The 22742-nt window shown below is 39.9% G+C and overlaps 1 protein-coding gene across 4 annotated transcripts in view; it reads left to right on the forward strand.

Moving 5' to 3' along the window:
• WDR64 (WD repeat domain 64) overlaps positions 1-22742 on the forward strand; it is a 134387-nt gene that overhangs the window by 25469 nt on the left and 86176 nt on the right. For 2 of the 4 annotated variants that reach the window (XM_082702656.1, XM_082702658.1), the window contains 5 exons: positions 973-1076; positions 4715-4744; positions 5970-6080; positions 8762-8976; positions 12265-12399. In XM_082702656.1, coding sequence (XP_082558782.1) covers positions 973-1076; positions 4715-4744; positions 5970-6080; positions 8762-8976; positions 12265-12399 — 595 coding nt within the window. Of the gene's footprint in view, positions 1-972; positions 1077-4675; positions 4745-5969; positions 6081-8761; positions 8977-12264; positions 12400-22742 lie in introns of those variants that run through there. The other 2 variants (XM_082702657.1, XM_082702659.1) reach the window with 2 other exon arrangements.

Consider the following 22742-nt stretch of genomic DNA (forward strand, 5'->3'; position numbering starts at 1 on the left):
AACAAACAAAAAACCATGAAGGAATCGGTTTTTTTTTTTTTTTTTCCCAAGACATTCAAAAACAAACAAAAAAATCCTTAATAACAACATTAAGGTGGTTTTATTCTCTTATGTCCAAAGCCTGAGATCATATTAGGCTTTTACTCTGTGTAAATCATGATTGTGACTGTTCAAAGAAAGGATTCCTGAGAGATGTGGAAATCTCAAAATGGAATGATTCCAAAAGATGTTTGCAAAACTTGTTCTCTGCAAAATATGTGGCAGGAACATGAGTATATATATACATTTTCTCTAGGATCCATGCACCACATTGATTTAGAAAGTGTCATAAATTCAGATTAGTATCTCCAGGGATGATGATAAAGCAATAAGATGTCCACTGACAGATGAATGGATAAAGAAGATGTGGTTCATATCTACAATGGAATATTACTCAGCCATCAAAAAGGATGAATACTTATCATTGATATTGACTTGGATGGAACTGGAGGGCATTTTGCTGAGTGAAATAAGTCAGTCAAAGAAAGAAAATTATCATATGGTTTCACTCATATGTGGAATATATAAAACAACGCAGAAGATCATAAGGGAAGGGAGGGAAAATGGAAAGGAAGAAACTCAGGGAGACAAACCATGAGAGACTCAACTCTAGGAAACAAATTGAGGGAAGGTGGGTGATGGGCATGAAGGAGTGCACATGAGGTGATGGGCACTGGGTGTTCCATGCAACTGAGGAATTATTGAACTCTACATCTGAAACTAATGAGGTACTGTATGCTGGCTAATTGAGTTTAAATACAAAAATTAGTGCTAAGAAAAGCAACAGGTGCTGAGTTTTATGGTTTAATCTGCTTTTTCAGCAAAAAAGTAAAAAGTTTCTTTGCTTACTCTTTTCTTTTAAACACAGACCTAACAAATGAGTTTCAGGATCTTGACTGCTGGGAATTGAAATGCATATTATGTTGTTGGCAGGTAGTAGAAGACGGGATGTGATTAAATGCATTGTCAAGGTCCCTCAGCTGGATTTACTAATCACAGCTTCTCAGAAAGGATTGATAACAGTCTTTAACAGCCAGGTAATTTGACAGCTTGGATCCCCCCTTCTCCCCTCGTCCCTTCCTCCTCCCATTCACGTGTTCCTTTGTTCGTTCCCTCCTTCTCGGTCGTCTATGCACTGTGCATACTTACCAGCTGCAACAGCAAACATAAACATATTTCAGAGTTATTCCAAAAAAATAAAGACAGATGTTGCTAAAAAGAGAGGATTGCAGAGCCCTGGAGCAATTTTTGAGATTTTGGTAACTGCATTTGGCAGTGTTCCTCAGGGAGTTTTTTTGTTTTTGTTTTTTTTAATAGTTATTTGTTTAAGAGAGAGACAGAGCACGAATGGGAGGGTCAGAGGGGCAGGGAGAGAGAATCTCAAGCCGACTCTGTGCTGAGCATGAACCCAGACACAGAGCTCTATCCTAAACCCCGAGATCATGGCAAGAGTTGGAAGCTTAACGGACTGAGCCACCCAAGCATTCCTCAAGGAGTCTCACCAAACCACGTGGCATCAGCATAATTATAGGTTGATCCTGGATAATTTCTCGGATAAAAATCAGAAAAACTCATGAGACAAGTGATTTTGTCAGAATCCTAACAAGTATAGAGGGTCCCAACAAGAACCTTGGACTTGGGGTTAAAAGGTGGTTCACATTCTGGCTCCTATGTTTTACCAGCTAGGCTGTTAAATAGGGAACTTAATGAGGCAACTTATTATGCCTCTTCTCCCATTTATGAAATGACACCAGAACCGGTCCTCTCTCCCTCAGCGGGCTGCAGTGAAAATGAATGACACAATGAATGCAGAAGCATTATATGAACGATAGATTCCCATGTCCGCGTAGCGCGTAACTATTACTGTCCCTTCTAAATTCGTAAGTTTTGGGCTTCCACTTCCAAACCATGAGAGATTGTATTGGAATGTGTAATGATATAGGCCACCCAGTATTTCACTATGAAAATAAAAGGGAATATCAAAAAATAAATATCAAAGCCAATAATTCCAGTGATGGGTTCATTTCCAACTAGAGATAAGCATTATACAAATAAACTATATTTAAAATGATCATCAAATGATTACAGTTTCAGCAGTAATGTTTAGTCCTTCAGGGATCAGGCTTCCTGGGCCCCGAGGAGGGGCGGTAGAAGGTTCCTGGTGTGGACATGGAGCTTGGCGTCCCTGCCCAGCTCGGGCACTCGCCAGCTGTGTGTGTGTTACCTATGCATCTCCATGCCCTGGATCCTTCATTCAGAACCGAGGCAGCTGCGCTGCTGGAATTAATGCACACAGACCTAGCATCACTAGCATCACTAGCATTACCTAGCATCACTGTGAGCACTCAGGAGGTGGTGGTGGTTGCAGTCACGGACAAACGGTGTGAACACAGAACTGCGTGGCCTCATCTAAACGTGAGCACTTTCCTCGCTCTCCTTCCTCCTTGGTGCCTTACTTCCCTTCTCATTTTCTTACTTTCATTTCCTCAAAGATAGACCAAAGACGGAGTGTAAAGAAGAACACGAGAAGAAAAATAATGATCTTCCTGATGACATAGCTCAGGATTATGTGAAATAAGTGAGGGGGCCTTTTCATATTCGACAGACCTCTCTCTCACGCGTGCACGCACACATACTCATTCACCCATGCTTAGAGGTGCATACGTGTATATTCACAAACACATCTGTGTCTTATCAAAACCATGCGGTTGGAGAGAAAAAAAAAACGCTTAAAAATTACTTGAAGATTTGATACACCAGGGGTGCCTGGGTGGCTCAGTGGGTTAAAGCTTCTGCCTTTGGCTCAGGTCATAATCTCAGGGTCCAGGGATGGAGCCCCGCATTGGGCTCTCTGCTCAGCGGGGAGCCTGCTTCCTCCTCTCTCTCTGCCTGCCTCTCTGCCTATTTGTGATCTCTGTCTGTCAAATAAATAAAGTCTTTTTTAAAAAAAGATTTGATATACCAGGAATAAACAGCATTTTGAAAGTTGTGTGTCTTACATATAGGATGACACATTCTGTGAAAAGCTAATGTTAAGGTAGGTCACAGGAAAAATTTATTAAAAGGTAGTCATGAACAACACAAAATATAATAGGTTAATCCATAATTTAGGTTCTCTGTGAAGTACAGTACACACAGTTAAGAATTTTCACGGTGTTCTCTAGAGGGTTTGGTGATAGACACTCTAAATGTCATTAGCAAAAATTCTTCCAAAAAAGGCTAGGTTTTCAAAATTCAGAAGATACCCATCAGGATTATGTAACTTTTAAGGATGGTAAAAGAAACTGAAGCATGTGCTTTCCACTAAGGATGGAAATAGAGAAGTAGGAGAGGAAAATCACAGGAGTTCTGTTCTGGGCTCACCAGTTTCCTGAGGGCACTTAATATTTCCTGCCTGGAAAAACGTCCCTGGATGGAAAAGCGTCTTTGAACTCTTCAGATGAAGGACAGTCTGAGATGGCCACGACTAACAGTTTTAGGGATCTAATTTACGTTTCCCTCTTTTCACGTACTCTATTCCTTCTGGGCAGCCATTTTCTGTACTTTTCCCAAGGCCACATGACCATGCAAAAGAAACTAGGTCATTCACAGACTTCAAATACTGACCTTGACCTTGGAAGCAATTAGCATGCCCTAAGGGGAGAAGAGGTTGCTCAGGTACCTTACAGGCCTGCGTGGAGTAAATCTATTTTCTCTACCTGCACGTACCCAGGCGTGAGATTCATGCAGTAGATAATTTATCCAGTAATAGAGGAAGCCCAGGGGCGCCTGGGTGGCTCAGTGGGTTAGGCCGCTGCCTTCGGCTCAGGTCATGATCTCAGTGTCCTGGGATCGAGTCCCGCATCGGGCTCTCTGCTCGGCAGGGAGCCTGCTTCCCTCTCTTTCTCTCTCTGCCTGCCTCTCTGCCTACTTGTGATCTCTCTCTGTCAAATAAATAAATAAAATCTTTAAAAAAAAAAAAAGAGAGGAAGCCCACTGGGTAGAATATTCTTGCATGTCTCAGGGACCTAAGAGAGAACTTCCAAATGAAGCTGTGTTTTTCCCTGTGCACACCAAGCTGTATTCATACTGACCTAGTTAGCATCCTTTCAGACCACTCTTGCCATTGCTATTAGTATTATTTTGTATTCCCCCTTTTTGATATCCTATGTTGCTCTGAAAACTAAAGAATTTGAGACAGTTTGCAAACAGGGAAAAATCATTAGTACAGTGTAATCTAAGAGCAGTTATCAGACTTAAAGGCAAGCCACAGAAGCACTAACTATAGGGCGCTTGGGTGGCTCAGTGGGTTAAGCATCTGCCTTCTGCTCAGGTCATGATCCCAAAGTCCTGGGATTGAGCCTTGGGTCTGGCTCCCCACGGAGTGGGGACCCTGCTTTTCTCCCTCTTCCCCCCGCTCCTGTTCTCTCTCATCATCTCTGTCTCTCTCTTTCAAATAAATAAATAAAATCTTTAAAAAAGAAAAAAAAAGAAGCACCAACCGTGTCCAAAGCCAGCAGTGAATCATTCCACAGAGCCAGGTTTTTGAGGGAAAAGAGAAAAGGAGGAAACTCACAGAAGGTAGAAATGACAAGTAAGATTAAACCGTGGAGATAAAATGTTCTTTTAGAGCCAACTTTCTCCATTTTTATTATAGTGCCAGCGAGCTTTCATTCTTCTCCTCCTTTGTTTATAGATGAGAGTCCAGACCAGCACCAGTGTTACGGTAAGTACATGTTATAAACTCCTCATGAAGTCCGCTTTCAGAATGTGCTAACGGTTCCTCCATTACGAGCCACAATCTCGATGCAGGTCGAATAGGCTCTAAGAATAAGATGTCTTCATACTGTGAGTCTGTGACTTGGATCTGCACTAAACCTTGAGTAGCAGCAGAGGACCCTCACCTCGCTTGCTGAGGTTAAATTTATTTCAGAGAAGCACTTGGAGACGGGACTCCCTGAAAGCTTCCATTTAAAAGTCTCCCTCAGGTTTTCCTGAGCTCCCCCTACTGAGGAACTAAAAAAACAAACAAACCCAACACTCTCCAAGTTGTGAGAACTACAAGGAAATGGCCAAGGGAAATAACTTGAAAACATCGTAAACTTGGAAATTGCAGAAAATATTTGAGTCCGATTTGGTAGTTTACTTAATCCATATCGCTACCCAGAGAAGTGAACTTGGCATTTGTAAAGCTGTGACGCGTTGCCCTCAGAGTCCCACCATGGCTTTGTGAGAGGTGTGGGGACACGCCTGCCTTTTTGCCCTGCTTATAGGCACTGAAGGCCCGGAACCACCCAGGACGGCACCAGGCCACCTGGCAGATGAGTCTGCCTCCTCTCTAAGCCTCAGAGCCTTCACTTCTAAGGCTGAAACAAAGGTTAGAATTCCTAACGTAGGTCTGAAATGTGTGCAGCAGTGTCGGGTGCTCAGTAGGCCCTCGCAAACGGGGACTGTGGCTCTGGCCTTGTTGTGTGTCGTTGACATGACCAATCCCACCCGTGCCAGCTTGGTGACTTCAGGCAACGCAAAACAGACTCAGCGGGCTCAACTCGGTTATTGACCTGGTGATCACTAAGGTCTTCTCTAGCTAAAAATTGTGTGCGTGGGGACAGGGCCAGAGAAGCGGCTTAATCTGGCCTCCCCCACGGCCCCGTGGAGAGGTGTTCTCCCGACAGTGAAGAGTGCACAAACATGCCTGCTCTGCTGGTGTCTCTTTGCCTCCAGGGAGCTGTGACAGGCATGAGCTCGTTCCTCACTCTCCAGCTGACCGTGCTGAGAAACTCAAGGGAAGTGTCAAAGGGCGAAAGATGAGAGCCTCTTCTCCAGACATCGGAGAAGAGACATAGCAAGGCTCCCCTGCAAGGAGATGTAACTGACCTACTCTTTAGTAAGTAACCATGACCTTGGATAGACCAAAACCCGCCTCTCCCAATTCTGTTTTTTTCCCTCAGGACACCTCCTGGATCACAGGATGTGATTACCTCTCACAGCTGAAAAGAATCGTCGCCACTACAGAAAGGACCATCATTGTCTGGGATTATAAAGCTCAAGGCAGTGGCCAGGTACAGTGCCAAGAGGAACCCTCCAAGTACCGAGTTTTCTCTTCCAGCCCGCGAGGATGTGAGCAGTCTGCTTCCTCTGCCCAGTGTCAGTTCCTCATCTGTAAAATGAGGGGGTTAACTAATCCAGTCCATGATTAAACAAGTTCAGCGTTACTATTCTGTGAGGCTCATTAAAAAGGAGCACTCTTTCCATTTAGTGCCTGTTTAAATTTGGTGAAACTTGTTTTGTTTTTGAGAGAATTTCTTCCTTCTCTCATACCCTTCTCTGAATCCAGGTATTAACTCTTTGATTATGTTATCAAGTTCAGAGACTTTCCCTCCAGTTCAGCTTCATTTCCTAAGAAAATTACTAAAAATCAAATGACTCATTCTGGCAAAATATCTAATGGGGCAGATGCCAGTGTTATTCCTTCCGTGCCTGACCTGTAACCACTAAAGTAATTTACAATATTTCCTGAGCACTCGCAGACGTATAGAAGCCATGAACAGGTTCCCTGCACTCAAGCAAAACTCAGTCTTGAAAGATGTCATGAAAAGACATAAAATATAACATAATGGTATAGCAAACTATACAGTAACAACAAACAACAACAACAAAAAAACCAAGGGCACCAGGAGTTCATGGAGAGGCAAGATTGTACAAAAATGCCCTCAGGAAGTGGCTGACTTCGAAGGACGAGGAGGATTAAGAAGTAATTAGCCTTCCTCCGTGCCCTGCTTGTCCCTAGGCTCAGTGAAAAACCAAACTTGTCATTCCTGTCCCCACTGTTGCACCCAGCGAATGATGCCAGCATGACTTGAAGAAGGCAGATTGTTGCCTTGCGTCCTTTGTTACGGGATGTGTCGCCGGCTCCTGGCTGCAGCCTCTTCTCTGCCCAGCTCCCTCCAGTTTTCAGTCTCGCTTCTCAGCCCCATGGAAGCCTCCATGGAAGCCTCCGGTTCCTCGGGGCCGTGCTCTTCCGCTCTCCGTCCCCCGCTCCCTCTCCTGTGCCTGCCTGCCTGCACCAGCTGGGCAGATCATCTGCGCCGAAGCCATCCCCACCTCCCACTCTCCGAAATCCTTTGAAACTCCAGTCCTGGTGAGATGTGACAGCCTGTTTCTTCGCCCTCACGGAGGCTCAGCCCTCCTGGAGAAAAAAGCCACGAAGCCACCACCGTTCGCATCACTGTAAATTCAGGGTCTGCAGACTCATCTGAGACTGGCTTCTGTCAACTCTTTCTTGGCCTTGCCAAGTCACTTTCCCATCCCTGGCAATACTGCAAAAGGGCGATACTGCCCTCAGGCTCTCTCCCTCTCAGCAGATGTACTCGTCCCTATTTTCCTGAGAAATTGGAGTCTACGAGGCTTGTCCTCTTCCAAATCCGGGCTCTCCCACCCACAGCTTCAGTGAGGACACCCTACTTCCTTTCCTCCTTCCTCTCTCTGGAGGCAAAATATCCTTGCATCGGCCACTCCCATTCCCTCCTGCCTCATGCAGGGCCAAGCTCTTCCCTTTTTATTATTTTGACCTTCATCTGTCCTTCTGGGCTCCTCATGTCAGTCGCCTCTGAATCTTTCTCTGGACCAGTTCATGCCAGATCAAAGGTCACCGTCCCAGACCCGGGGGGACCTACAGCGGCCTCTCCAGTCACTCGTCATCATAGCACCCTTGTTTATTTCCCCAGAGCACTTCCCACGATCCGAATGAAATGCTGTTTTTATACCTGCATTCCTGCCCTGGAATGGTGGTTCCGCCACGTCAGAAACTGGTCTTCTTTATCAGCATATGCCCCATGCCTAGAACAGCTCTTGGCTTATCGTAGGTGCTCTGTGATTATTTGTTGAACGACTGAATGACGCTCTAAATATGTTCAAATCTCACTCATCCTAGAGGAAACAAAACAAAAAAAAAATTTTTTTTAAGATTTTATTTATGTATTTGAGAGAGAGATAGAGCACAAGCAGTCAGAGAGGCAGGCACAGGGAGACCGAAAAGCAGACTTCCTGCTAAGCAGGGAGCCTGACATGGGGCTCGATCCCAGGACCCTGGGACCATGACCTGAGCTGAAGACAGACACTTAACCGACTGAGCCACACAGGTGCCCCAAAACAAAAAAAAATTTAAATACTGTTTTCTTCTATCTTAGGTAGAGACTGATTTCTGGGACAGCCCTGTCTGTACAGCTTAGTGAACCCAGCACGACAGCCTAGAGGCAGCTTGATAGATACTTGCTGAATATTTCTGGACAAACTTGGATGTTAGGATATGTGTTTCCTGATAACTTCTTATGACATAATTGGGGTGTTAATACTTGATTTTCCTATCTTCCCATACAGTTTTATGTCAGCAGTCTTATAACAGCCAAACCTTCTTATGCTTCCCATTAGTATTGCCTTACAAATCCAAGAGAGGGACATTCATAGCAACCAAATAGAAAATCTCATTAAAGTATTGAGCCCAAGGTACCTCACCTTTTTCCGCAAAAAGTACCCAAAGCACACAATGTTGGGCTCACAGTGAACGTTCATTAACTTTTACTTGCTTAACTTTTTTTCTTTTTTCAAATTTCTTTAACCCAATGTGAATATCTAAAATTAAAAATATCAGAAAATAATACTTTCATCATATAATAGACAGTGATTACTATGTGGACATTTAGAGCAATGTAATAACTCACTGAAAGCATCCTTCTGCTTCTAGGAAAGCTATTTTGTCATAAAGCCTATGGATCACTGCCTTCTTTGTGTGTGTGTCGTGTCTCTGCCCAACCAGCTCTGCAGAGACGATATCCTCTTGGGGGATGATGGTGGTTTCGTGAACAAATTCACAATAAACAGTGATGACTTTGGACTAAAGCAGGCAAAATCCAAGAAAAAACTACAAAGCCAAGTCTTAGACTCAAAGAACTTTAAAAGGTAAGGGTATCACATGGGCAGTTGAATTTTTCTAATATAGACAATGTTCAAGTATTTGTATAGTGAATGCAGTGTACCAGGCCCTATGGTAGAGATCTGAATTACAAAGCCAAACTAGAAACACTTCTTACCTCAAGGAACTTCCAGCATAACTGGGAAGAGAGAGAGGAAAATTAGCCACTGGAATTCCAATTGTAAATGTTATTGACAAAGACTATAGGTATTTGAGTGAATTAAAGTGTGTAAATTAAATGAAAAAAAGTTAAATAATGAAAAAACTATAAAAATATATAGATGACTATTTGCTAGCACTTGTATATGGAAAGAGAGCCTCAATGTAAAAGCAATGGATACAGAATTCAAAGAAAAAAATTGGATAGATGTGGAAAAAAAATAAAAATTTCTGGACATCAGAAGATAACATTTTAAAAGTAAATAACAAACTGAAGGGGCACCTGGGTGGCTCAGTCAGTTAAGCGTCTGACTTAATTTTGGCTCAGGTGATGATCTCACAGTCCTGGTATCGAACCCCACGTAAGGTTCCATGCCCAGCAAGGAGTCTGCCTGAGGACTCTCTCCCTCCCTCTGCCCTTCCCCCCACTCACAATCTCTCTTTCTCTCTCTCTCTCTCTAAAATAAATAAATCTTTAAAAAGTAAATAAAAACTGTGATAAATATACTAAATATGAGAAACAATGGGTTGATACTCTTTAATAGTTTTGGCAGTTCAATTAGAAAATAATCATTCCCCAAGAAAAATGGGCAAAGACTGTGAACAGATAATTTATGCACAGACACACATAGTGCAAAGAGTCAATAAACATTTCAAAGTGATCATCAGGCAAAAATGCTAACAATTATCTCCAAATGATGGGATTCTAGGTGATTTTTTGTTGTCTTTATAATGGACTGTCTTTTACATTTTTACAGTAAATATATATTACTTTTATTAGCAGAGGAACAAAGAAGTATTCTTAAAGAATTACAACTTAAAATTGGGTAAAATTTCTCATTTCTAACAATGAAAATGGGGTAGGGTTTGAAAATGGGGTAGATTCTGTAAATGGGCAGTCTCACCGACTATCAGTGGTGGAAGTTTGAGCTTGATCCCTTTCAGGAGAGCAGTCTGGGAGATTCATCGAGTGTCTTACTAAACCTTTCTACATTAGGACCCAGGATCCCCATGCGTTTAAAAATACAAGTATGGTTATCACAGCATTGTTTCTAATAGTAAAGTCACTAGTGTCCAACAAGGGAGGAATAATTAATTTAAATGATTAATCATTTAGGTAAATAATTCAGATATTATATACATCTATAAAAAATATAATATAGTTTCCACAAATATGTTTACATATTTTGTAAATATGTCCATATAAATATAATACATTTATATGTAAAATATATTTTTTTGTCAGACACCTTTTTTGGTTGGATATTTAAAATACCAAGAGTGGGGGCATCTGGGTGGCTCAGTGGGTTAAGCCTCTGCCTTCGACTCAGGTCATGATCGCAGGGTCCTGGAGTCGAGCCCCACATCAGGCTCTCTGCTCAGTGGAAAGCCTGCTTCTCCCTCTCCCTCTGCCTGACGCTCTGCCTGCTTATACTCTCTTTCTGTCAAATAAATTAAAAAAAAAAAAAAAGGCCTTTAAGTACCAAAGGCATTCAGTAAATCATAGTATAAGCATATTAGGGAATGCCATGCACTCTCATTTAATAATGTTTTGAAATATATTTAATAACAAGGAGAATGTTCATGATATAATATTAAGTAAAAACATTTAACTATTCTATGTACCTCGTATACCCTATTAAGCACTTCATTCCAGTTATGATAGGCTCTTTTTTTTTTTAAAGATTTTATTTATTTATCGGGGTGGGGGAGAGAGCGAGCACAGGCAGACAGAATGGCAGGCAGAGGCAGAGGGAGAAGCAGGTTCCCCGCCGAGCAAGGAGCCCGATGTGGGACTCGATCCCAGGACGCCGGGATCATGACCTGAGCCGAAGGCAGCTGCTTAACCAACTGAGCCACCCAGGTGTCCCATATGACAGGCTCTTGAATAGAAGCTGAGACATGAATTTTCTTTCTGAGATTTTTGTCACCCGTCAGAAAATTCCATGGCCTCTTTCCCATTCCTGTTTCCATTAGCTGGATATGTTCGAAATGAGATGGGGCCTCTGAGGAATCTGAGAAATCTGGGTACAGCTAAATGAATGCTAATTTGCATTGGTTCTTTTGGGTGATTATTTACATGTAGATGATTTAATCATATAGAGATCTTCACGTACATGATTCAAATTATTCAAGACTGAGGAGGGGAGGCGTGTTCTTACAACAACAGATTCTCAAACTAACAAAATGAAAAGTATTAAGGCCAAAGGGGTAATTAAACTCTGGAGCTATCATTAATGTTTTCCTGCAGTAGATATTCACATAATTCATTCATTTTAAATGGGTGGGGGTAAGGGCATGGGTAGAAAACACCGGTATGCAAAATGTCGTACAAATTAAAGAAGAAAGTAGCCAGCACCAGAGTCTAAATTAAACACAGTCTGGCATGGAAGAAATCTCTCTACTCTGTTTAATCCCATATTGTCGAACGTTCCCACCTTGAGTTCTAAACACTTCTACACCTCAACGCGAATCTCAGGAACTTGGGAACAAGAATTTTACCTTAGTCATCCTTATGTCCTTTTACCTGGGATACAGTAGGCACTCAATAAGCGTTGCGAATGAGGAAACAAGTATACCATAAAACATGAGTAAATATAACAACAGGAAGATGGTTTCCTCCAGGTTAAGACAAGAATTCTACCATAAAAGTTTTGACCCCTAATACTAAGCCTGTCACTGAAATGTCCTGTGCACTGATGAGCAAGGCTTTGGAGCCAGGAAGACAACTGTCCCAGCCTCAGCTTCAGTAGAAACACGGACTACCGGGGACTACAAATTTCCCCAGCTTTCTAGTTTGGAAAGTATTCGTGGAAAATGTGAATATGAATTGACTCATCCAAAACAAAATGAAACACAGTCCCTTTGGATGACCCCAATTTCTCAGTAAAGTGAGGATAATAGTGCTCGTATTAGACAGAGACGCTTCTAGGTTATTCCTTTAATTCTGAATCTACAGCTCAGTATTTGATAAATACATTTTTATTGTTCCATTTTAAATATGCTAGATGATAAATAGTTAAACGGTTAAAAGTGGTATCAGGCACACGATGGTGCCCCACGTGCAAGCTTGTGTGTGTCTAACGTAGCCCCTCCCTTTTTTCTTCTCATTGCAGTGTTAAAAGGAAGCTGCATAATGACTGGGTGATGAAAATTAGATACATTACACCCCTGAGCTGTTTTGGGTCCTGCTCCTTAGACAGTGTTCATTCCCTGGTTTTGGAATCCTTGAAGAGACTTGAGGATAATTTGTAAGTACAGTAGTTTGTGTATATGAACTTTCTGCGACTTCAGACTTTTTACAACTACTAAGACCATGATGGCCCTGGAGTTTACTAGTTTTTAGAAACGTCAGGTGTGAATGATTCCATTTACTTGACAAGATTAATTACCTTTTTAGGAAGTTATGGACGTTACTCATGCAAATTGGAATATGATGTGTTTTCCTAGCAACAGTTTTGCTCATCTGATGTTTATTGCCACAATCTATTGGAATAAATCAATATAGGTGTATCTATAACCATATTGTTACAGTTCTGGGGGTAAGACTCATTCTTCCATGTCAACCGGCTAACCTGTACTCACAGGTCTGTAGCACAAGCGTCATGTTCCAGGTATAATAAAGACATGAAATGGCTTTCTTATAGACAGGTGCATTTGAAGAGTATGTAGTCTTATTTTTAATCTGGTTAAATATTTATTGATAACTATTCATATGTAATAATTATATAATATAACGATAACTATAGTATAACTATAATATGACCATAACTATATAACCATATAGTATAACTATAATATAACCATAACCATAACTATTAACACATAGGTACTATATAATAATTATATTTACATATGATAACTATAAAACAGATGCTATACTTCAATTTTCAGTTGAAAAAGTTAACATTTTTTTTAAAATGCGTTAAGTTATATGCTACAACATGGATAGACCTCAAAACATGATGCTAACTGACAGAAGCCAGACACAAAAGACTGCACATTCAATGATTCCATTTATATCAAATGTCCAGAAAAGGCAAATTTGTAGAGATAGAAAGTAGATCAGTGGATACCAGGAGGTAGTGGTAAGAGAAGGGATCTGAAGAAGAAACAGGGAAACTTTTGGGGATATTGAAATTGTTCCAAAACTTACTGTGGTGATTGTTATACAACTGTATAAATTTACTAAAAATAACTGAATTGTACATTTACAAATTGGTGAATTTTGTGTTATATAAGTTATACCTCAACAAAACTGTGTTAAAAATGCATAGAAACTTCTAGTTTCTAGTCTAGCATGTGGAGTTTGGAAGTCATCACTTGGCCCTAACAGCAGGTGAAAAAGACAAAACTAAAAAATCAACAGCTCTTCTTCTCAAATCCTTCTTAAATCCTTAAAGAAGTGAAGTCACAGATCAAACTGCTGTCCTCAAATCTGGAGAGATGGACAGGCATATACTAAGAATCACAACTTACCAGAACAGAAATCCACAAACATGTACCTCTGGGAAACCAATATACTGTGATAGGAAAACCTAAACTGTGATTAACAAATCACTGGGGGCTCAACATAGAAAAGTCTGGGAGTTAAAAACTCCAAGGACCTAGTTAAAGGGGTCCCCATACTTTTGTGAATTTTACTTCCAGGAGCTCAACCAGTTTCCCACAGTGAATATTGGAAACTCCTCTCCTGCTTCTGATGGGGAAGAGGAAAATGAACCACATTCAAACACACCCAAACCTTCTGTTCTTAACAAAGTCTGTCCTCAAGCAAAACCATCTTACCAGATCCTAAGCTATTGGGGTTTTATCAAAGACTAAATGCCCTGGGAGAAGGAGATAACTCTAGCTTTCACACAGGAGAAGTGAAATACCAAATCCAGTCCACTCTAGTCATCCTGACTCACCTAAGGGAAGGGATGCTGCAAAACCATTGTGAAGTTCACAGTTCAGGGACACGGGCTCACCTAAAGACAGACCTAATCAAAGGACTGTAGACCACGTTCGTTTCATCCCACCCACCTTACAACCTCATTATTAAATGCCTATTTGCAGCAGTTCCTTTTACACAATGGATTATGACCTCCTATCAAAAAAAAAAAAAATGTACAAGGCATACCAAAATGCAAAAACAGTTTGAAGATATAGAACAAGTATCTAATTAAACCCAGATGCAGCAGGGATATTGAAATCAGAAGACTAGGAAGGTAAAATAACTATGAGTAATATGGTAAGGCCTCTAATGGATAAAGTAGACACCATGCCAAAACAAAACAAAACAAAATAGGTAATGTAAACAGAGGGATAGAAATTTTAGTAAAGAATCAAAAAGAAATGTTAGAGATTAAAAAAAATAATAAAGAATGCCTTTTATTGGATCAAAAGTAGACTGACATACTTGTGGAAAGAGTCTCCGGACTTCAGAATATGTCAATACTTGTTTCAAAAATGGTAAAGAAAAAAACCTTATATTTTTCACACACACACACACACACACACACACACACACACACACCTCAAAATGGATCATACACAAAACTATAAAACTCCTAGAATAAAATCTAAATAGGAACTTTATAGATATAATACCAAAGCATAATCCATGAAAGGAATGGATGATAAGCTAGACTTCATTAACATTAAAAACTTGGGCTCTGGAAAGACACTGTCAAAATAACAACAACAACAAAAGCCACAGACTAGGAGAAAATATTTGCAAAAGGCATATCTGATAAAAGGACTCTTATCCACAATATACCAAGAACTCTTAAAACTCAACAATAAGAAAACAAACAACCTAATTTTTAAAAACAGATCAAGGGGCGCCTGGGTGGCTCAGTGGGCTAAAGCCTCTGCCTTCCGCTCAGGTAGTGGTCCCAGGGTCCTGGGATCAAGCCCTGCATCGGGCTCTCTGCTCAGCAGGGAGCCTGCTTCCTGCTCTCTCTGTCTCTAACTGCCTCTCTGCCTACTTGTCTGTCAAATAAGTAAATAAAATCTTAAAAAAAAAAAAAAAGTCAAAAGATCTGAAGAGACACCTCACCAAAGAAGACATACAAATGTCAATAAGCACATGAAAAGACATTCCACATCATCAGTCATTAGAGAAAGGCAAACTGAAGCCACAAGAAATACGGCAAACCCATAGGTAACATCATACTCATTAAAAGCTAAAAAGCTTTTTCCTTTAGGATCAGGAACAAGACAAAGATGTACACTTTTACCACTTTTATTTGACATCATATTTGAAGTCCTATCCAGAGCAAGTAAGAAGAAAAAGAAATAAAAGGTATTCAAATAGAGAATAGAGAAAGAAGTAAAACTGTCATTATTTCCAGATGACATGATATTACATATAGAAAGTCCTGAGGACTCCAGCAGAAAGCTGTTAAAACTAATAAATTAATTCAGTAAACTGCAGGACACAAAATCAAATACCCAAATATGCAAAATATATACAAATATACAAGAATTAGTTGTATTCTACACAATGAACTATTGGAAAGAGAAATTAAGAAAATAATCCCATTTACAATTGCATCAAAAAGAAAACAAATTAGCTATGAATAAATTTCAACAAGGAGATGGAAGACTGAATACTGTACGACATTAATGAAAGAAATTGAAGAAGATACATGTAAATGGGAAAGATATTCCATGCTCATGGATTGGAGGAATCAATATTGTCACAATGACCATGCTACCCAAAGCAATGCACAGGTTCAATGCAATCCTTATCAAAATTCCAATGGTATTTTTTCACAGAAATAGAAGAAACAATTCTAAAATTTGAATGGAACTGCAAATAGCCCCAAATAGGCAAAGCAGTCTTGAGAAAGAGTAACAAAGCTGGAGACATTATGCCGTCTGATTTCAAACTGTATTGCAAAATTATAGTAATCAAAATGGTATGGCATAGGTCTAAAAACAGACATGGAACAGAATAGAAATCCCAGAAATAAACTCACAATATACGACCAATTAATTACAACAAAGAAGCCAGATGGAACAGAATAGAAATCCCAGAAATAAACTCACAATATACGACCAATTAATTACAACAAAGAAGCCAAGAATACACAATGGGAAAGGACAGTGTCTTCAATAAATGGTGTTGGAAAAACTGGACAGCCACATGCAAACAAAACTGGGCTCCTATCTCACACCACACACAAAAATTAACTCAAAGTGGATTAAAGACTTGAATGTAAGAACTAAAGCCATAGGGGCACCTGGGTGGCTCAGTGGGTTAAGCCTCTGCCTTTGGCTCTAGTCATGATCTCAGTGTCCTGGGAACAAGTCCCACATTGGGCTCTCTGCTCCAAAGGAAGCCTGCTTTCTCCTCTCTCTCTGCCTGCCTCTCTGTCTGCTTGTGATCTCTGTCTGTCAAAAAAAAAAAAAAAAAAAAAAAAAAAGAACTAAAGCCATAAAACTCCTAGTGTAAAACATAAGTGGGAAGATCCTTGACATTGATCTTTGCTGTGGCATTTTGAATCTGACACCCAAAGCAAAAGCAACAAAGGTAAAAGTAAACAAGTGAGACTACATCAAAATAAAAAGCTCTGTGTAGCAAAAGAAATCAGCAGCAAAATGAAAAGACCACCTACTAAATAGGAGAAAATATTTGCAAACTATACATCTGATAAGGGGCTAATATCCAAGTGTGTGTGTGTGTGTGTGTGTGTGTGTGTGTGTGTGACTCATATTACTCAAAAGCAAAAAATCAAATTAAAAAATGGACAGAAGTTCTGAATAGAATTTTTTTTCAAAGAAAACATACAGATGGCCAAAATGTACGTGAAAAAGTGTTCAACATCAGAGAAATGCAAATCAAAACCACAATGAGATATCACCTCACACCCGTTGGAATGGCTAAAGTCATCAGCATTTTCATGGAACTAGAACATATAATCCTAAAATTTGTATGGAACCAGAAAAGACCTCAAGTAGCCAAAGGAATGATGAAAAAGAAAACCAGAGCTGCAGGCATCACAATTCTGGACTTCAAGCTCTATTATAAAGCTGTAATCAAGACACTATGGTACTGGAACAAAAACAGACAAATAAATCAATGGAACAGAACAGAGACCCCAGAAATGGACCCTCAACTCTGTGGTCAGCTGATCTTTAACAAAGCAGGAAAGAATTTAACCAATGGAAAAAAGACAGTCTCTTCAAAAATGATGTTGGAAAAATTGGTCAGTCACATGCAGAAGAATGAAACTGGGCCATTTTCTTATACCATACACAAAAATAAACTCAAAATAGATGAAAGACCTGAGTGTGAGACAGGAATGCATCAAAATTCTAGGGAAGAACAGGGGCAGCAACCTCCTTGACCTCGGCCACAGCAACTTCTTGCTACATATGTCTCCAAAGACAAGGGAAACAAAAGCGAAAGGTACTGTTGGGACTTCATGAAGTTAAAAGCTTCTTTACAGTAAAGAAAATAGTCAACAAAACTAAAAGACAACATATCAGAATGGAAGAAGATATTTAAAAATGTCTTATCAGTTAAAGGGCTAGTATCCAAAGTCTTTAAAGACTTATTGAACTCAACATCCATAAAACAAAAAATCCAATCAAGAAATGGGCAGAAGATATGAATAGACATTTCTCCAAAGAAGACATATAAATGGCCAAGCAGACACATGAAAAAATGCTCCACATCACTCAGCATCAGGGAAATACAAATCAAAACTGCAATGAGATACCACCTCACACCAGTCAGAATGGCTAAAATTAATAAGTCGGGAAACAACAAATGCTGGCCATGACGCTGAGAAAGGGGAGCCCTCTTGCATATTCTCACAAATGCAAACTGGTGCAGCTTCTTTGGAAAACAGTATGGAGGTTCCTCAAAAAGTTAAAAATAGAGCAAATACAACCCAGCAATTGCACTACTAGGTATTTAACCAAAAGATAAGAACATAATGATTCAAAGGGGCACATGCACCCCAATGTTTAAAGCAGCAGTGTCCACAGTAACCAAACTGTGGAAAGAGCCCAGATGTCCATTAACAGATGAATGAATAAATGTGTCTACACACACACACACACACACACACACACACACACACACACACAGCAGAATATTACTCAACCATGAAAAAGAAAGAAATCTTGCCATTTGAAATGACATGGAAGGAACTAAAGGGTATTATCTAAGCAAAATAAGTCAATGAGAAAAAAGATAAATACCATATGATTTCACTCATACATGGGATTTAAGAAACAGAACAGATGAACATAAGGGAAGGGAAGGAAAAATAAAACAAGATGAAAATTGAAAGGAAGACAAACCATAAGAGACACTGAACTCTAGAAAGCAAACTGAGGGTTGACGGAAGGGAAGTGGGTGAGTGGAAGGAATAACTGGGTGATGGCCAGTAGGAAAACAGTACAGAAGTTCCTCAAAAAATTAAAAATACAACTACCATATGATGCAGTGATTCCATTTCTGGGTATTTATCTGAAGAATATAAAAACGTGAATTCCAAAACTTATATGGACCCAACATTAATTACAGTATTTTTTATAATATCCAAAATATGGAAACAAAGTAAGTGTCCCTTGATGGATGAAAGGGTAAAGAAAATTGGTACATATGTAGAATGCAACAGCCACAGAAAAAAGAACGAAATCTTGCCATTTTTGACAACATGGATGAATCTGGAGGCTTATATCAAGTGAAATAAGCCAGACACAGAGAGACAAATCCTAAATGGTATCACTTACATGAAGGATCAAAAAAAAAAAAAAAAAAAATCAAGCTCATGAAAACTAAGAGTAGAAAAGTGGATGCCAGGGGCTTGGGTGTTGGAGAAATAGGAAAAAGTTGGAAAAATGTGTAAACTTTCACTTATCTGAGGATCTAGTGTGTAACATGGTGACTGTAGTAGATAACACTATATTGTACAACTGAAATTTACTAAGAGAGTAGAACTTAAGTATTCTCAGAAGAAAGAAAGAAAGAAAGAAAGAAAGAAAGAAAGAAAGAAAGAAAGAGAGAGGGGCATCTGAGGGGTTCAGTTGTTTAAGTGTTGGACTCTTGATTTTGGCTCAAGTCATGATCTCAGGATCATGATTAGGATTTTCTCTGTCTCCCTCTACCTCCTCCCCACTCCCTTACTCTCTCTCAAAATAAAAAGAAAGAAAGAAAGAGAGAGAGAGAAAGAGAAGAAAAAAAGAAAAAGGTAAATATGTGAGGTAATGGGAAGTTAATTGACTCAATGGAGGGGAATCCTTGTCATGGTGTATTCATACACCAGATCCCAAAAACCCAAAAAGATAATAACAGAACAAAACACTGGCGGTCAAACCTTAAAACTATAAAATGCCTCCTTGATGATTTAATTCCATTATTTAAAATTCAATTTCTATCTAAAGAGTTGGTGAGTTGCAGTGACATTGCATCATAGCTGGAGGACTGGGGTTCGACTAGAAGGCAGCTGGGAAAATTGGTGAATAGTCTGTTTGTCCTACTAACAACGCACAGATGATAACTCCCAGATCCTTCCTATTTTTTTTTAAGAGAGACAGAGGGGGAGAGAGAGTGTGTGCAAGCTGGGGGGGGGGGGGAGGGGCAGACGGAGAGGGAGAGAGAGAATCCCAACCAGCAAGCAGGCTCCATGCCCAGTGTGGAGCCCCACACAGGGCTCCATCTCCCTACCCTGAGATCATGACCTGAGCCAAAACCAAGAGGCAGTGGCTCAGCCGACTGAGCCACCCAGGCGCCCCTCTATTGAGTTTTTAAATGAAATGCACAAAAAGTGAGAGGAAAAGGGAGTCTCCACACATATAGAGCTAGAATTTTTTTAAATTCCAAGATTTTCAATTTAAGAAACAGACTAACAAAATTAGAAATTTTATGAAAGAAAAGAGTATCACATCTCTAAAATGACTGACTATACCCTACATTTTCTTGAAAGTTAGAGTCTTCATGAAAGCCACATATTTCCCCCTCATTTAGAAAAAGATAAAAATGTTTATCTTGATGTATAACATATTGCACTGAGAAAATGAAGTAAAAACTTTTCACAGCACATTGAAAACAGTTTCATTTACTAACATCAGATCTGATTCCACAAACATCATTTCTATGGCATAATTAATTTTCATTTAGTTTCTGTAACATAATTAACTACTAGTGATTATACTCTGACATTTTAAAGGAGTGCATTTCTGAAACATTTAATTAAGAGATAGATGCAACTTAATTTCTAATTGATTTGTATTATGTTGGCAATTTATAATATATTCATACCCATAAAGAAGCTTTTGGGAAACCATATGAAATACGATATGCCCTGTGGCCCCTATGAAGATGTATATTCTACTCCAACATCCAGAGAAAGGATTGTCATCTCCAAGATACACAAATCTACAGGCATGATTTTACCAGCACAAATATTCCCAGTACGTTCACCAGGGTAATTCTAACAGTCGACATGGTAACTGGAAAAGTATACACAGGTCATGTACTTCAGCCTTTAATCCAGAAGTGTATCAGTAATTCAATGAACATTTTTTAAAGATTTTTATTTATTTATTTGACAGAGACACAGAGAGAGAGCGAACACAAGCAGGGGGAGTGGGAGAGGGAGAAGCAGGCTTCCCCAGAGCAGGGAGCCCAATGCGGTGCTCGATGCCAGGCCCTGGTTTCCTGACCTGAGCCAAAGGCAGATGCTTAATGACTGAGCCACCTGGCTGCCCTGATTCAACAAATATTTACTAAGTCACTATGTGTTAAGCACCGTGGACAATACAATATGTTTAAGGCTTGACCCCTGCCTTTAAGTACTTGAACTCTAAGTGAAAAGACAAGAAATACAGCCTTAATCTCAATGGCATGCTGGAGTCAGCTCATATCAGCTGATGAGAGCTGATTGCTAAGATCTCAAGAAATTTGACAAACTTAATGAATACTACCATCATTTAAAATGTAATTTTATGAGCTCACAATTTCATTATATGAAAACCAAAAACAATAAATACTCAAAACTCATCACTTTTTATTTTAGTACATTTTACTGTTCTGTATGTTCTTGAGGATTATATGACCTTAGGGACATAGGACTACTATATAATGGTGTTCAACTGTGTAACTTTCCCTAACCCCAAGTTCAGAGATGTCGTCTTGCTAGTTTGAAATTAGCTACCTTAAGAATACTTATACCATGGAAAACAGCAAATGTTATAAGCCAATGACTTCCCTGAGCCCCACTTCCCTGGCCCTTGCTCAGTATTAAACATTTACTGGCACACAACCGGTCAGTAAGATAGGATAATTCACACTGCAAGCAGAGCACATTAAATTTCAGTTGAATGGTTTATAGTTATTGGCATCATAGGGGTCAGAAAAAGGAGTAATAAATGATAGTATTTGAGCAAGCCCTAGAGGGAAGAATACATCTTTTATAGAGGATTATGAATAAATTTGGCAGGGATATTATTAAATAAGAAAGGTTATGGCAGCTAATAATAAGCATGCCAAGTTGGCTTCTGAATGAATTAAGGGACTTATTTCTTCTTAAAGACTGTCTTTACGTTGGTATGTTTAGCTGTGTATTGGCACTCTCACATTGCAAAATAGAAATCAACACATTGTTCTGAAGAAGACTGACAAGCATCTAGAAGTTTTGTCTTCAGAAAACCCAATATCCCTCCCTGGCTGCTATGTCTTACATTTTTGGCTCTTGACGGCTGTGACTCTCCCTATGCCTTCTCAATGGCCTCAGTGAGGTCTCTAACCCTTCATCTCCCCCATTAGCTCCAATTTCGTCAGCTCCCTCCTTGACTTCCTTCTCTCCCTCCCCACCTGGAGCCCAGACTCATCACCTGAGCTCATATCTCACCAACATTCTTCTGTGCTATGCATCCCCTTCGGCCATGCACCAGTCAGCAGAATCTTAACCCTTCTGCTCAACAGAGCCCTTGGTCCCTCCTCCCAGACCTTTGTGTCCTCATTTGTCCCTGTTTGGTCCCCTCAGACTATTCCCAGCTCCAGCTCTGCTTACTCTCCACAGATGTCCCGTCCTCCGTGACCACAAAACCCTGAGGCCTTTAGAGTAATTCCCAGCAGCCCAAATCATTTGGAATCTTCTCTATCCACACCTATCCTTGATCTTCTCTTTTTGTTTTAGAGGTTGAGACATCAAACATTTCATCATTGGCCTTGCATTTTTTAAACTTCTTCTGCAGGATCTTGCTGATCTCAGTTTCTCCCACTCTCTCATTTCCGCCTATAGTACTCAAGTCTCTTCTAATGTGAGTAATGTTTTGCTTAACATATAATCTCCTTTAAACTATTATACTATACCTCTTCCAGAAAAAGTACTCTTTATTCACTGTCTCCACTACTTTGGCATTATTTGTTCTCTCTATAATTCTCTCTCATATAACCTTTCCTCATCCTACTCTGTAGAAGAGACTCTCAAGTTGGCCAGTGTCTACATTGTATAACTGAGAGACACTGGACTTGTCAGATAGCCTCAGGACATTCAGCATTACTTATCTTACTCAGTAAAACTCTATTCTCTTATCTTTTGGGAAGCCAAAGTTTTCTCCTGGTATCCTACTATTCCTTTTCTTT

This window comes from Mustela nivalis (assembly GCF_964662115.1).
Source record: "Mustela nivalis genome assembly, chromosome: 16".
Lineage (NCBI taxonomy): Eukaryota > Metazoa > Chordata > Mammalia > Carnivora > Mustelidae > Mustela > Mustela nivalis.